The sequence below is a fragment of the Phascolarctos cinereus genome, unplaced genomic scaffold (assembly GCF_003287225.1).
Source record: "Phascolarctos cinereus isolate Bilbo 61053 unplaced genomic scaffold, phaCin_HiC Scaffold_2;HRSCAF=192, whole genome shotgun sequence".
NCBI classification, from domain to species: Eukaryota; Metazoa; Chordata; class Mammalia; order Diprotodontia; family Phascolarctidae; genus Phascolarctos; species Phascolarctos cinereus.
Window position 1 is genome coordinate 349,707,222 of NW_027555625.1, and position 16,134 is coordinate 349,723,355.

Here is a 16,134-nt window from a genome sequence, read left to right on the forward strand (position 1 = left end):
CTATGCCACAATGAAAGAAGGTCAATTCTGAATACGGTATTCTTTAATTACTGAAGAAATTCCCATCTTTTGGAAAGGGTGATTTGGGATAGCTGGCAAGACTACCAGAAATCAGGTAAGAGTGTTACATTTAGAAAGGACATAGTAAAGCACTTCAAATACAGTAATTTTTTTTTTTTTGCATAGTCTTGAATGACAGATTTTCAGCAGACATTGCTCACCACCCTTTCCTCAAGGACAACAAAAATTTTAAATTAACCTACTGTGGACTTTTCACTGAAGATAACATCTATATTAATAAGTAAATAGCAATTTATGTAAAAGTAAAAGTAGTGTTATGGACAACTTTGCTAGAGTGCATCTCTTTCATAAAGTAATGAACACCTATGATCTCAATTTTAATGAAGAAACGGAGATGAATTCACACTTGGGGATTTAAGGCACCCAGTGCTCCTTTCCTCCTAATTTTCTAATGGAGTTCATAAGAATTTCTGGGGTTTCTTTATTACAGAATTCTTAGCTATAACACTATGTAAAAAATATTTCAAACAACATCTCAACAATGTAGGTGACTATCTCAAATAATTTACTTAAAAATGGGAGGAGAGAAATAAGATGTTAGATAGCAGGGATGGTCAGATCAAGTAAGGATTTTTTTTAACAACAGATAGATATGGGTGTGGTTTTTAGGAAATGAAGAAGCAGACAGTAAACAAGAAGAGTTAGAAGAGTGAGAATAACAGTTGTGGCAATTTGTTAGCGAAAATAAGATGAAAGGATCATGCAGAGGGGTTTGCCTTAAAAAGCAGAAGGGCTAACTCTTCATTTGAGAGAGGGGTGAAGGAGAAATTAGTGGGAAAGATGTCAGACTGATGTGTTATAAGGAGAGAAGAAAGAACTTCTGGTGAATGGCCTCACTTTTCCTATGAAGTATGAAGCAAGATGCTCAGCTGAGAGGGTGCAGATTTCTACACATGACATCATGAAGTGATACAGCAATATATGCAGACTAAGAAATGTGAGGCTCCCTGAAAAAAAAAAATGACACCACTTGAACTATTGCTACTTTTACTTAAAGCTGAGAAACACTTTAAGACTGCTTTCAAGAATGTTCTATTTCAAAAGCTGTGTGACCCTGGGCAAGTCACTTAACCCTGACTGCCTCACCAAAAAGGAGTTTACAATCTAATGAGGGAGACAATATGCAAACAAATACATACAAAATGAGCTATATACAGGATAAATAGGAAATAATTAGAAGAGTGAAGGTCCTGGAATGAAGAATACCAGGGGCAACTCTTCCTCTTCCTTGCCTTTTTCCTCCTTTCCCTTCCCAGCTGGATAATTGCCTTCTTATCCCCATCACCTCACAGGCAATCTGTAGCTCCTACTCCACTCTAAACCTTGCGTCCAATACTCTTTCCCCACAGATCTGGGCTGGGTCCTGAAAGCCTATTCCCAAAATTCAACAGGGCAGAAATGGTCATTCACACAACTTTGAGGAAGAGGGAGTCACCAAGAAAAATCCTTCCAGTAAGATGGAAGACAACTAGACTCTATTATCGGCCTTGCTACTACCTCCTCTGGCCAATGAGGCTTTACCACCTGCCTCACTGACTCACCCTTAAGATCTCTTAGGCATTGCCATTTGACATATCCATACACCCTAAGGACTCCTGGGCGCTGCCATCCACGTGGTAGCTGAAGCCTCCTCTGTGTGTTGTTTCTCCCAATACGAATGTGATCCTTATTTCTCAACTTTCTCTTTGTATCCCTAATACTTAGCACATTGTAAGCATTTACTAAACATTTTTCATTCATTCCTTTGTTCGCATTTGTCTTCTCGTATAACCACCACCCAGCCTCTGGTCCTCATCACCTCTCACTTAGACTATCACCATAACCTCTTACTTGGTTTTCCTACTTCAAATCTCTCCAATCTAATCCCCAGATAGAGGCCAAGGTAATATTTCTAGAGTATAGATGTGACACTGCTCAATAAGCTCTAGGGTTTTGGGAGAGTTTTTTTGGACGTAATCAGGGTTAAGTGACTTGCCCAGGGTCACACAGCTAGTAAGTGTCAAGTGTCTGAGACTGGATTTGAACTCAGGTCCTCCTGACTCTAGGGCAAGTGATCTATCTGCTGCGCCACCTAGCTGGCCCGCTCAATAAGCTCTAATAGGTCCCCTTGCCTCCATTACAAAAGACTTAACTCTTCTTTCTGGCTTTTAAAGCCCTTCACAGTCTGGCTCCAGTCTACCATTATAGACTTACTCTACTTTACTATTCTCTATATATTCTATATTCCAGACAAACTGGCCTACTTTCTGTTCGTCATATACATTTCATCTCCTGTCCCTGTGGCTTTGCAGAGGCAGGATCCCGTGAGAAAGCAATGAGAGACACACACACAATAAGTATTTCCTTTTCACCTCTATCTCACAATATCTCCAGCTTCCTTTAAGGCTCAGCTTAAGTGTTACTTCTTACATGAGGTCTATATGATTCTCCTAGTAGCTTGTACCCTCCTCTACTGGCAATTATTTTGCATCTACTCTTCTGTGTACATGTTGTTTTCCCTCAACAGCATGTAAGTTCATTAGCAAAGGCTAATGAACATTTTTTTCTTTGTATCTCCAGAACTTAGGCAAAGTGCCAAGTACTTGCTGGGTGAATGAATTTACATAATGAATAGTTTACACAATTATTAATGGATTAAACCAGTCAACTTTGCATATTTAAAAAATACATGAAGCAGTTTGTATACAGACATAATAAAAAGCTATTCCTAAAAAAAAAAAAAAGCTGTTTCTTACCTTAAAACTATAAGGGGCTTTTTGGGTGTGCGCAACTTTTACCTACATTTCTCAAAGCAGTACTTTCATACTTTTAACATCTAAAAAACCAAAACCCCAGTGGGGCACTGTGAGGCTAGAGTTCTCATCTAGGGAAACTGCTCTCCTTGAAGGAAGAGGTACTTAATTAATAGTTTAAATGAAAACAATTACTCACTACTACAGTATATTTCCCCAAAGTATACATGCTCTAAAGAGCACTTCCTTCTCTTCCTTTCCACTTAGATAGCTACTATTCCAGTCCAAATCCTTTTAGATTACCAAATAGCCATCTGGTTTCCTGCTCCCCTCACTCCCTCTACTAATACCCCACCGTCTTTCTAAAATATTCCTTTAAACAATTTACTCCTCTGATTACAGTGATAATGACTCCTGATTATAAAGTCCAAATTTTTCCTTCAAGGTCTTCTATGATAGTCCTACTATTCATAGCCAATCTTGTCTCCTACAACTCAATTCAAGATACATTTATTAGGTGTCTAATACTCACAAGGCATTATTATATGTACTGAGGATACAAAGGCAAAATTTAAAATGTAAGCTTCCCGAGATAGGGAACATTAGGAAGCAGAGGGCATGTACACAGAGAAGTGTAATTCAAGAGAGAATGTGATAGGAAGCAGTCACCACACACACACACACACACACACACACACACACACACACACACACACGTGCTTTAGAAATATTTGAAAGGTTAATAAGAAACCGCTGCCCCTGCCCTAGTCTTATCTAGCAAAGGTTACAGAACACTGCTTTAAGATAAAGTAATAATAAGGGGCAGCTAGGTGGCGAAATGGATAGAACACTAGCCCTAAAGTCAAGAGGACCCGAGTTCAAATGCGGCCTCAGACCAAACACTTGACACTTACTAGCTGTGTGACCCTGGGCAAGTCACTTAACCCCAACTGCTTAAAAAAGAAAAAAAAAGATAAAAATAATAATAAACAAATTGTGAAATTCTCTGAGCTTTTATTGCTTTTTAAATTGTAAATGTATGTATTCATATTGTACAATATATTAAATGGAAAGAGGGCAATGCAAAATTGAACAACTCTGTTGTTTGTCTACAGAAAAGTTGTGAATCACAGATTTAAAGAATTGAAAAATATTTTCCTAAATAAATCCTGCTTTAGTACTTCATTAGTTTTCCACATCTCAGTAGTTACTTTTTTCTTCGTTCTAAAAGAACTTACCTTGGTCTTGACTTCTGGAGTTTTTTCTCTTTCAGGCAAAATTTTACAAGTGGAATTATCTGTAAATTTAAAAAAATCAATCTCAGTATTAGTCTGGTTACTAATGTGTAAATTAACAAAAATTTATTAAGCACTCATTGTGTGCCAAGCATTCTGGTAAATGCTGTGGACAGAATGGAAAGCAAAAAGTCTGTCCTCAAGGAGACTACATTCTAATGGGGGAGAGATTGTCTAAATAAGTATGTACATAGAAGCTATATAACAGTTTAAATGGAAGGTAGTATCAGAGGGAAAACATTAGGAATGTGTACATGTATGTGGGTGGGAACAGAGAGGGGAAAGGCTAGGAAAGGTCTCCTGAAGAAGGTAGGATTTAAGCTGAATCTTTAAGGATGCTAGGAGGAAGAGCTCAGGAGGGAGAGCATTCCAGACAGCCAATGTAAATGTATGGAGCTGGGAGAGGGAAGGTTGATATGGGAAACAGCAAAAAAACAAATGTTGCTGGATCACAAAGTACGTGGAGAGGATGGAAAGTGCAAGAAAACTAGAAAGTATTTGGAAGAGCTTTAAAAGCCAAATAGAGGGGTTTTTATTTGTTCCTAGAGGTAAAGGGGAGAAACTGAAATTTATTGAGCAGGGGAGTGACATGGTTAAACATGTGCATTAGTTTGATAGCTAAATGAAGAACTGACGAGACTTGAGACAAAAAAGAACAACCAGAACACTACTGCAATAGTCCAGATGCGAGGTGATAAGTGTCTGCACCAGGAATGGAGACACAGAAGATATGTGAAGGTAGAAACAAGATGTGGTAGCATACTGGACACGTGGGGTGGGAAGTTGAAGATGATACTGATAGTGAGAGCCTCAGCAAGTGGGAGGATTTAGCATATTTAATAGCAGCAGTATTTATCAAATACCTATGATAGAACTAAAGTAGAGACAAAGGTGAAAGAGCTTCCTGTCTCATAAGCTATTTCCCAAAGAAGTCAAAGGAACATGGAGCAGGTATGTTTGTATCTTTGCTAGTATCTTTGCTATTGTTGATTTTATTTTGTTTGCTTTACTAGCACATCAATTGGGCAACATTTTTTTAAAAGTTAAATCTTTTTTTCAATCAATAAAAATATGCCTTCCTTTCCTCCTCTTTTTCCCAACTGAGAAAGAAAAACAAAACTCCTGTTATAAACATGTATACCCGAGCAAGACAAACTCCTACATTGGCTATCTTAAAAAAGTCTTAATCTGCATCCTGAGTCCATTACATCTCTGTCATGAAGTAAGCAGTATATTTCATCACGAGTTCTCTAGAAACATTACTGGTTATTCCATTTAACAGAATTCATACGTTTTTGAAAACTGTTCTGTCTTTACATGATTGTTATCACTGTATAAACCATTCTCCTGATTCTATTCACCTCACTCTGCATTAGTTCATAGAAGTCTTCCTAGGTTTCTCTGAAACCCTTTCATAACTTTTTTATACTACAACAGTACTCTAGCATATAACTTGTTCAGGAAAGAGTGCAAAAAGTGAAAACTTGTGATAAATTTCCAAAGTCTTCAGAAATATTTTCTCTCTCACCAAGATAAAGTAAATAATAAACAAACTGTGAAATTCTCTGAGATTTTATTCCTTTTAAAATTGTAAATGTATGTATTCATATCATACAGTATAAGAAATGGAAAGAGGGCAATGGAAAATTGAACAATTTTGGGGAGGCAGACAAGAGATAGAGATAAGAGGAAGGGCAATCTTACTCCCCCAATCTGGAGGAATTTATGGCACTGTGAACTAATTACAGAACTAAATTTTTGACTGAAATGTAAGTTCGCAACTGAAAATTTTCAAATTGTGGCTTGAATGTTCTTATAAATGTGGAAATGTTTGACAGTAGCAGTATTTGTCAAATGCCTATAATAGAACTAGGGTAGAGACAAAGGTGAAAGAGATTCCTGTCTCATAAGTTATTTCCCAAAGAAGTAAAAGATACATGGCTTAGGATTTCTAGACTTTTGTTATGGTTGATGCTTTTTGCTTGTTTTATTGGCATATATCAAATGGGCAACATTTTTGAGGTTTTGAGGTACTACTCTGTAGAATGTTTTAAGGAAAAATAAAATTATGGGAAAGTTACACAGGAGCAGTGCTTAGACCTTTTTTTTAAGACTACTCTTTTGGGGGCAGCTAGGTGGCGCAGTGGATAGAACACTGGCCCTGAAGTCAGGAGGACCTGAATTCAAATGTGACCTGAGACTCAATACTTGACACTTTACTAGCTGTGTGACCCTGGGCAAGTCACTTAACCCCAACTGCCTAAAAAAAAAAAGACTACTCTTCCGATGGAGAGTGAGACATTCATTGTTAATATAAGGGATGTCAATTTCCAGAGTTTGCTCTAAGAAAGATAAATAGAATTATGTTGTATGCATGTTTATTTTCTTTCAAAGTGGCAGGCATGCATTCGGAGCCACTGTTAGGGCTGAGCTCTCTTTGGGGCTAGGCTGCACAGATTATAAAGACAAAAAGAAATCACAAAGATGGGTGAGAACTGCTATGCCATGGCCCAATCAGGTACTGCCATAGTCCTTTGAGGTCAGCTTCCATTTCCTAGGGACAGGCCATTTCACAGAGATAATGATATGCCTACGTGGAACAAGGAAGAAGATAAGACTGAAAAGTCCTCAAGGTCTTGGAACTAGGACGCTTGTGCTAGTTCTATTAGAGCTGATATAAACTAGCTTAACTCAGTTTTATGGTTGCCAGCACAGCAGAAGGATTTCCAGGTTTAGCAAGTGAACACTGCAAAGGATCTCTAGTATGTTAAACTTAAAGGATGTTCATCTGGGTACAACCACTATAAAACTAAGGCCCTGGAGGAAGGTGGCATTTCAGATCATGAGGGAGAGCTGAGGTCCACTTCACTAGTGGGGGCTATGGACCCTTTAATAAAGTGCTATTGGCCTGGAGCTTTGCCTTAGTTTCTTTTATTATAGATTGGGCAATTCTGGATCCCCCAAAATCAGTAAAAATGCCAAGAGATAAAATGAATTATTTTCCATGCAAGATAATTTGGAAATGCATTCAAGTGAATTAATGTCATCTGCCTGGTTATAAGTTTTATTTTATGTTTTAAATTCATGATACTGTATGTCACTGTGTTTCTAAAAATTTTCTTATATTGTGAAATTTGGGAAACCACCATATCAGAAATACTGTTAGAAAAGTAACTTCTCTTTTAATCTGGCTGATGTCAGATGTGAGCTGTTAAAAGAATGTGGTAAAAATGTTTGAAAACTTGAAAGTTTTATAGGGTATATTTGCTTTAAAATGGATAACAATAATAATAATAATAATTCACCATTGGGAGAAAAAATAGTAAAATCCTGTTCAAATTATCTTTATCTGTGAGGTTCTTTTTTACTTGGGCAAGGTCATAAGATCTTATCAACCCTACTGAGTGTGATAAAGTTCTAAAGTACTAAAGTTTAAGAAACTAGGACCTCTGTCAGCCAAAGTGAGAAAATTTACAAGTTTGCTTGTAGTGAGGAGTAAGTTTCATCTGACAGATTGACTACCACCTATGAAAATTATTAAATTCTACCTGTTAATAAATAGTCTGTATTGAAGTTACATCTTTGGGCTGACTTAGTAACAACAGACCTTAGATTCAAACACTCCTTTATGCCTCAGGGGTTAACAGGTAGTACAAAATTGAAGACTTTCTATAGACAGCATTTTTCTGGGGTTTAGAGTCACTTATCATGTATTCATTGCATGTGTGAAACTCCAGAATGTGATTATTCTTAAATTTTAACTGAAGGACAAATAAGATGTCCTTATATGCACTCATCATTAATTATATGTAACACAAGAAAAAAAGCTAACCTGGCCAAGCTATGATTAGTGAAATTTTGCTACAGTGGAGTAAAATCTCATGGGCTGCAACTTAGTATCATTCTAAGTTTTGACTTCAGGTGTGGTTGTCTAACATGTCATTAAGCCAATAGCCTACCATTCAAGGGGAATGCATTGTGCTGCCCAACTGCTAGTGTTGGATATCTGTATCTGGGAAAATTGAAGGGATAGCCTTGCATAGGCAAAAGGAAGGAGCTCCTTAACTCAATTTCTCCATTGTGCTATTTTCCTTTCTGAACAGAAAATTTTCCCACCTGGTTAATTCTGAGCCTGGCTATGATATCTTGTGAATAATGTGGAACTTTGCTGTGTGATTGGCTGTTAACTATGACTCATGCCTAAAATTAAACAGAGCTAAGAGGAGTTTTCTCTTGTTATAGATTAGGTTAGGTTAGTCTGTGTCCTTGAGGGGACAGTCTTGATATCATTATAACCATAACCTTTAATTTCTATAATCAGAGAAGGTGAATTGTAGAAGTTTTCTTTTTGCAATACTAAAACATCTCTGAGTAACTATACTAGGATGCAAGTATGAAAGAACTTACTGTTTTCAATCTGAATTTGTAGTTAATGCCATATTTTAAGCAAATAAGTTAATGAGTTATTGAACTTGTCATTCACTTGTTAATAGTTATATAGTCATGTATAAGATTAGGTGCTTGAAGGAGTGTATGGGGTGTTCAGGGAGTACTAGTACCTGTGGTGTGAGGGCTGAGTAGATGCAGTAATGTGGGGTACTATGAACCTGGTACAGGTTTTACAATCAAATCTAGTCAACAAGCTTGTATGCCTCCCCAAAGTAGCAAATGACAGGCTCATGACAATATGATTGCCACTTGCAGAAGTGCTTATGCCACCATCATCAGTGCATATGCTCTCACCACGATGAACCCAGATGAAATCAAAGAAAAATTTTATAAAGCAGACCCTCATTATAAATGTGCCAAAAGAGGACAAGTTTGTAATTGTGAGTGAATTTAACATGAGAGTAGGCACAGACTATCAGATATGGCAGGGAGTACTTGACAGGAATGGAGTCAGAAACAGCAAAGGTAATGGTCATTTACTACTGAAGACTTATATATTTCATGACCTTCTCATCACCAATAGTCTTCTGTTTACCTAAATGCAATAAAACTTCATGAATGCACCCAGACAGCAAACACTGGCATTTAACAGACTGTGTCATTGTAAAGAAAAGAGACAGATAGGATGTGAGAGTGACAAAGGCAATGTGTGGCATAGAGTACTGGACTAATTGAAGACTTATTCTTTCTAAGCTAAACACTGACATTCTACAAAAGTGGTAGCCTCAAGGCATGACAATTACCAGAAGACTTAATGTCAACAGATTAGAATGCCTCTCTGTGTTTGAACAGTTTGTTACTGACTTAGAAAGCTGAGTCAACACACTGGAGCAAAAAAAGAGTGGGTAGCTTTCAGAGATTCGGGGTACAGCACCACATTTATTCATCTGGGCCAGAACACTCGTAAAAATCAGGATTGGTTCGATGAAATGATGGGGAAATTCAGAAGCTACTTATAGAAAACCAAGAATCTATAAGGTCTACCAGAAGGATAGTTTATTTGTCTCTAAAAAGGCAGTGCTTAAGTCCATCAAAAGTAAAGTGCAAGTGAAGCTTAGAGAAATGTGGAATTCTTGGCTCAGTCAAAAGACAGATAAGATTCAGTTTTACGTTGATAGTAACCATCCAAAGTATTTTTTTTACATTGTCCTGAAGGCTATTTATGGGCCAAAGATCTTTGATGCATATCAACTACTCAGTGCTGGTGGAGCAACACTGAACAGGGCTAAGGACATGATACTAGAGAGATGAGCTGAACACTTCCGTAGTGTTTTTAATAGATTGTCATCAACCAATGTTGAAATCACTTACTGTTTACCTCAGATGGAAGTCAATCCCTCTCTAGCTGAAATTCCAATTGAAGGAGTTTTGAATGCCATTAGGCTCCTCTTGTGTTGCAAAGCACCTGGTACTGATTTCATTCCAGTAGAAAGTACAAGGCAGGGGGTCCACTACTCATATAAAAGCTGACTGAAATCTTCTGGGTTATATGGCAAGAGAAGGTTATCCCCTCAGGAGATCAAAGATGCCTACATTGTCCATCCATATCAAAGAAAAGTAAACAGGTTGTCCTGTGACAACCACAAGGTGTTGAAGTCCCTCTCTCTTAGTCATTGCCAGCACAACTCTTGTCAGACTCCCCCTTAATAGTCTGATCCTTTACTTGAAAGATGATCATCTACCCAAGAGCCACAGTGGCTTCAGAAAGGGCCGAGGAATAGTTCACATGGTGTTTGCTGCCTGACAACTCCAGGAGAAATGCCAGGAGCAGAACAGAGGTTTGCATACATTCATTGATCTGATCAAGGCCTTTTGATAATGCCAACTGGGAGGACTTGTAGAAGATTTTGGCCAAATCTGGCTGCCTGGAGAAGCTCACCAGTATTGTATGGCACTTAGATGATGGCATGCTCGCCAGATTCTGGATAACAGACAACGCTCTCCTGCTTTCCCAGGCACCAACAGAATTAAGCAGGGCTGTATACTTGTTCCCATGCTTTTTAGCATGGTATTTTTAGCAATTTTGTCAGATGCCTTTAACAAGGACAAAAATGGCATCAAGGTCAGCTACTGGAATCACAGTGAATTATTTAACTTGCAAGGGCCACAAGCCAAGTAAGACTAAAGTAGAGAGAGACTTGGTGTGCGACTTTTTGTTCCCAGATAACTGTATGTTCAATGCAGCCCGAGACTTAGATATAACATAGCATGGGTTGATTCTCTGCCACTTGGGCTGATTTTGGCATAATAAGTAATACCAAGAAAACAGAGATTCTCCACCAGCCAGCACCATACTAGCCATACACAGAACCATTAATTACAGCAAGTGGAGAAATTGTGATTGCTGTCATTAAGTTCACTTACTTTAGCTGTTTACTTTCCAACAATGTACACATAGATAATGAGGTTGATGTACTCACTGCCAGAGCTTGCTCAGCGTTTGGGAGGCTCCAAAAGAATGTGTGGGCGAGTAGATATATTATTAGGGTGCCTATCAAACTGAAGGTCTACAGTCATTGTGCTGACCACATTGCTGTATGCCCAGGAAACCTGGACAGTTTACCAGCACCATATCAGAAAGCTGAACTGCTTCCATTTGAATTGTCTTAAGAAGATTCTGAAGATACCAGACCCCGAGGTCCTTTCTGAAGTCAAACTGCCAAGCATTCAAACTCTACTGCAGAGAACACAACTCTGGTGAGCTGGTCACACTGTTCAAATGCCCAACATAGGTTGGCCAAAAAGACTATTTCATGGGGAATTCACACAAGACAGGCATTTACATGGTGGTCAAGAGAAGCAAGAAAAGGTCACTCTCAAGATCTCTGGAATCAATTGTGAGACAGGGGAGATACTGGCACAGGATCGTCCAGCATGGCATGCCTGCATCAAAGAAGGCATTAATTGGTAGTAGCTCAAAAGAAATACAAGATGCACAAATGTAGACATTTCCCTCTCAAATGGTCATACAGAATATTTGTTTTGTTTTGTTTTTTTAAGGCAGTTGGGGTTAAGTGACTTGCCTAGGGTCACACAGCAGCTAGTAAGTGTCAAGTGTTTGGTCTGAGGCCGGATTTGAACTCAGGTCCTCCTGACTTCAGGGCCAGTGCTCTACACACTGCACCACCTAGCTGCCCCCCCCTTTTTTACATACAGAATATTTGTGGCGGACCTGTAGTAGAGCCTTCTGAGCTTGTACTGATAACCATCAGACACCCTGTACATTGACCTCAACATCATGATGTCATTTTGGTCCTCTTTGAACAAGGACAGAAAACAACAGGTCTTTGAAGTATCTCATTCTTTCAGAGTGATATGGGTATAATAAGAAAAATATGTAAAAGTTTTCTGATTAGAGTAGTAAAATTTGACAAAGCAGCAGGATAAGACTGTTTTCTCTAAGAATTAGGATATGTGTGTGTGTATGTACACACACTATATATGTATATGCATATGCATGTATGTATATATGATTAGTTTCCCACTCTTTCTAATGGGGTATATAGGCCTCGAGTATGTTTTAGAAGTAAGTCCTCAAAACTGTATTAAGAATTTTATATGGGGCAGCTAGGTGGCTCAATGGATAGAGCACTGGCCCTGAAGTCAGGAGGACCTGAGTTCAAATCTGACCTCAGACATTTGACATTTACTAGCTGTGTGACCCTCAGCAAGTCATTTAACTGCAACTGCCTAAAAAAAACCCAAGAATTTTATATATAAAATTGCATTAATAATTATAAAGGGAGGATTCTGGGAAGATGGCAGAATAGATCAGAAAATATCAAGCTCTCAAAAGATTTCACTCCACAAAAGAGATAAAATAGCACCTCAAGGGGTGAAAATAAATAAGAGTAGGGGAAGAACAGGGGTCCTCCCGAGACAAGAGGAGATCTGAAGAAAAATCCCAGGAAGAGATTTACTTCCAGTGAAGAGTGAACACCTACCTCCAGGCTAGGGACCACTCAAACAACAAACCCAAAGCCCTGGAGTTAACTGGGTTGGGAGGCTACTTCAACCCCAGCCACAGGAACTTTTATCCCCAGGGCAATGAGGGGAGGTGCTGAGCAGGGGAAGATCTAGGGAACTTCTGCCGACAAAGAACACCAGACCTCTCAGTGCTTCCAAGACAAAGTGGTGGCAAGAAGGAACAAGCACAGGCCCTGTGAGTGCAGAAGCAGTGGAGCCCTGGCGCTGCTGGCTGTGGGCACTTAAAGGGAGGCTGATGGTCTTGGTTTGAGTTTAAGGTCAAAGGGAAGGACTGAAGGGGATCTGAGACCATCTGAGACCAGAGGCACCATCCCCCATACTCCAGGACCAGAGGTGATTATAAAAACTAAACCATTACAAAAAACACAAATGCACAGGCAAAGGGGAAAGAATCCAATCATAGAGAGCTATTATGGGAATAGAGAAGACCAGGGTTCATCTTCAGATGATGATACTGAAGCAAAGAAATCCTCTTCTACCCCAAAGAGTAATGTCAAATGGTCACTGGCCCAAAAAGAATTCACTGAAGAACTTAAAAAATCAAATGAAAGACTGAGGAAAAACTAAAAAGAAAAATAAGAATAATCCAAGAAAAATAAGATGATTATAAAAAGAAAGTCAACCAATTAGAAAAGAGGATCCAGAATCTTAAGGAAGAAAATGATTCCTTGAACATCAGAATTAGGCAAGGGGAAGCCAGTGAAGTTATAAGAGTTCAAGAAATAAAAAAACAGGTGCAGCTAGGTGGTGCAGTGGATAGGGAGCACTGGCCCTGGAGTCAGGAGGACCTGAGTTCAAATCCAGCCTCAGACCAGACATTTGACTCGTAATTAGCTGTGTGACTCTAGGCAAGTCACTTAACTCCAACTGCCTCACCAAAAAAAAAAAAAAGAAAGAAAAGAAAAGAAAAGAAATTAAAAAAAAATAAAAAGAACAAAAAAAATAGAATGTGAAACATCTCATAAGAAAAACAACTGATCTGGAGAACAGATCAAGAAGAGAAAACAAGAATAATCGGACTACCTGAAATCTATGACCAAAAAAAGAATCTTGACACAGTAATACAAGAAATAATTAAAGAAAATTGTCCTGAAGCATTAGAACAAGAAAGGAAAGTAGAAACAGAAAAAATCCACTGATCACCACCTGAAAGAGATCCTATGAGGAAACTCATGGGAACATTATAGTCAAATTCCAAAACCTCCAGCTTAGTGATAAAATATTAAGAGCAATAAGAAAAAAAAATTTACATAAGGCTATACCACAATTAAAATCACAAATGACCTAGCAGGGACAACACTAAAAGATCGCTGGTCTTTGAACACTATGTATCAAAGAGCAAAAGAACTCAGGTTCCAGCCAAAAGTACCATACTCAGCAAAGCTAAGCATAATTCTGAATGAAAAAAAAAGTGTCCATTTAATGAACTGTCAGATTTTCAGGATTTTGTTAAAAACCAACAACAAACAAATCTGAACTTAATAGAACTTGACATACAAGAGCCAAGAGAAATAAAAAGTATGTACCAATGACAAATTACAAGGGACTGAAGGGACAAATTACAACAATAATAACATTGTTATGAGTAATTAGCTACCTTATAAGAAAGATTGGGGTAGACCTGGGTATGATATGACTTCAAAAAGTAAAACCGGGGCAGCTAGGTAGCACAGTGGATAGAGTACTGGCCTTAGAGTCAGGAGTACCTGAGTTCAAATTGAGCCTCAGACACATAACACTTACTAGCTGTGTGACCCTAGGCAAGTCACTTAACCCCACTGCCTAGCAAAAAAAAAAAAAGTAAAACCCTTCAAGAACAGGTAAAAGAGTAATTATCTTATACAAATGAAGTGTGAGAGGAAGAATCAATTCAGAAGAATTAGATGGGGAGTGGGGCTGTTAGTTCTGGAAATCTACTTTCAATCAGGAATGGGTTCAAGAGGGAAAAAAAAATATATATATATACACACATTAGAAGAGTATAACAGGGAGGAGGGAGAGGATAAAAGAGGGACCTTTAGAGGGGAGTGGAAGGGACTGGTTAAAAGGGGGATATAGAAAGGTATTTAGATCAATGGGAAGGGGAGGATAAGGGAAGGATTCTTAGGAGGATAAGGGAGGGCTCTATTAGAGGGGAAGGTGAGAGAATAGGTCAAAGACATGTAAAAGAGGTGATTTATGAAAAGGCAGGAGGACAACGGAGGGATTATTGTAGGGGGCATAAGTTAAGTAATAGGAGGGCAAGGTAGTAGACAAAAGAAAAGCAATAGGTCAAATGGGCATAGAAAATGGTGTTCAGATTTATAGGAATGGGAAGACAGGAAAGGGATTGCTGGGGGGTAGGTTAAATAATAGGAGGGCAAGCTGGGGGTAGAAGTAAAGTAGAGGAGTTAAGAGAGATAGAAAAAAAGAAATATGCACAAATATAAAAACAAAGATTAGGAGTAGACTGTCTTAGAAAAGTATATGTTTATATATGTATGTATGTGTATATATATATGTATGTATAAATCAATATCTATACATAAATATATCCACATTTAATTGTAGCCGGGGGGGAGGGGGGAGGAAGGAGGAAAAAAGAACCAAGTTAAAAGTGTACAATAGAGAACAAGAAAAAACCTACATGGAAGTAAAGAAAAGATGGATAGCTTTCAACATAATGGGCAATATTTAACATATAGACTTTCTTAAAATGGAAGGTTATTGCTATATATTCTGAATCCTCTTTTATGTTCTGCTATACACATGACATGGTTTTTTTCTTATTTTATAATTGTTTAACATTTAAGCTTATGATATTTCTTTTTCTTTCATTATGTATTTAAAGTTTTAGTGTTTGTCTAAAATAAAGAAAAAAATGAAAAAAATTGTAAAGAAATTTTAAGTCATCATTTTCCCATTTTGATGCCTTTATCTGATAATTTCAAGAGACAGAAGGGTCCATTTTCCAAGTCATCCCCTTGTGGATGTTTTTTTTAAGATTCTTCCTTCAGCCTGTTGATGGCAGTGATCATATTAGATATGGGGTTTAGGTATTAGATAAGTTTAGGTAACAGCAAATGGTATGTAAAAACTGAAATTCTCTGAAATTTCAGGTGAATTATGGGTTCCTAATTTGATGGTGTTCTTATAGCTCTATCATTGATATAGAATCAGAACTATAACGCTTGAGCTGGTTTTTAACCACATGAAGTAGTTGTTAGAAAACCAACTTTAGGAAGCTGTACTAAATTGTACTGAGTCTTTATACTGGCAGATTTTAGCAGAATTACCTAGGAATATCTACAAGTGACTTGGAACCAGAGAAGTAGATCCATTAGGAGGAGTCCCCTTCAGAGCTACCTAGAGAATGAGATTTAATCCAGAATGCCCAAGGAAAGATGTTTCCCGGGATCAGATAACCTCCTGAGACATTTGGGAGAGAAGATGAAATGTGCTAATTAAATGGACATTGCAGGTGGGTTATTAGGTTATAAGGAGATGATGTTATTGTATTGTTTTGGCTTTTTGTTTCTTGATGTTTATGTTTACTGAGTTTTCTTGGTTACATTGGTGACATGTAAATCTCCCCTCTCAAATCAGTACAT

The 16,134-nt window shown here is 38.1% G+C and overlaps 1 protein-coding gene across 1 annotated transcript in view; it reads right to left on the reverse strand.

The window, feature by feature from the left end:
• The window catches only part of MEIKIN (meiotic kinetochore factor), a 163,073-nt gene that overhangs the window by 84,939 nt on the left and 62,000 nt on the right, over nt 1-16,134 (reverse strand). The window contains exon 7 of the mRNA XM_020991161.2: nt 4,052-4,110. Coding sequence (XP_020846820.1) covers nt 4,052-4,110 — 59 coding nt within the window. The remainder of the gene's footprint in view (nt 1-4,051; nt 4,111-16,134) is intronic.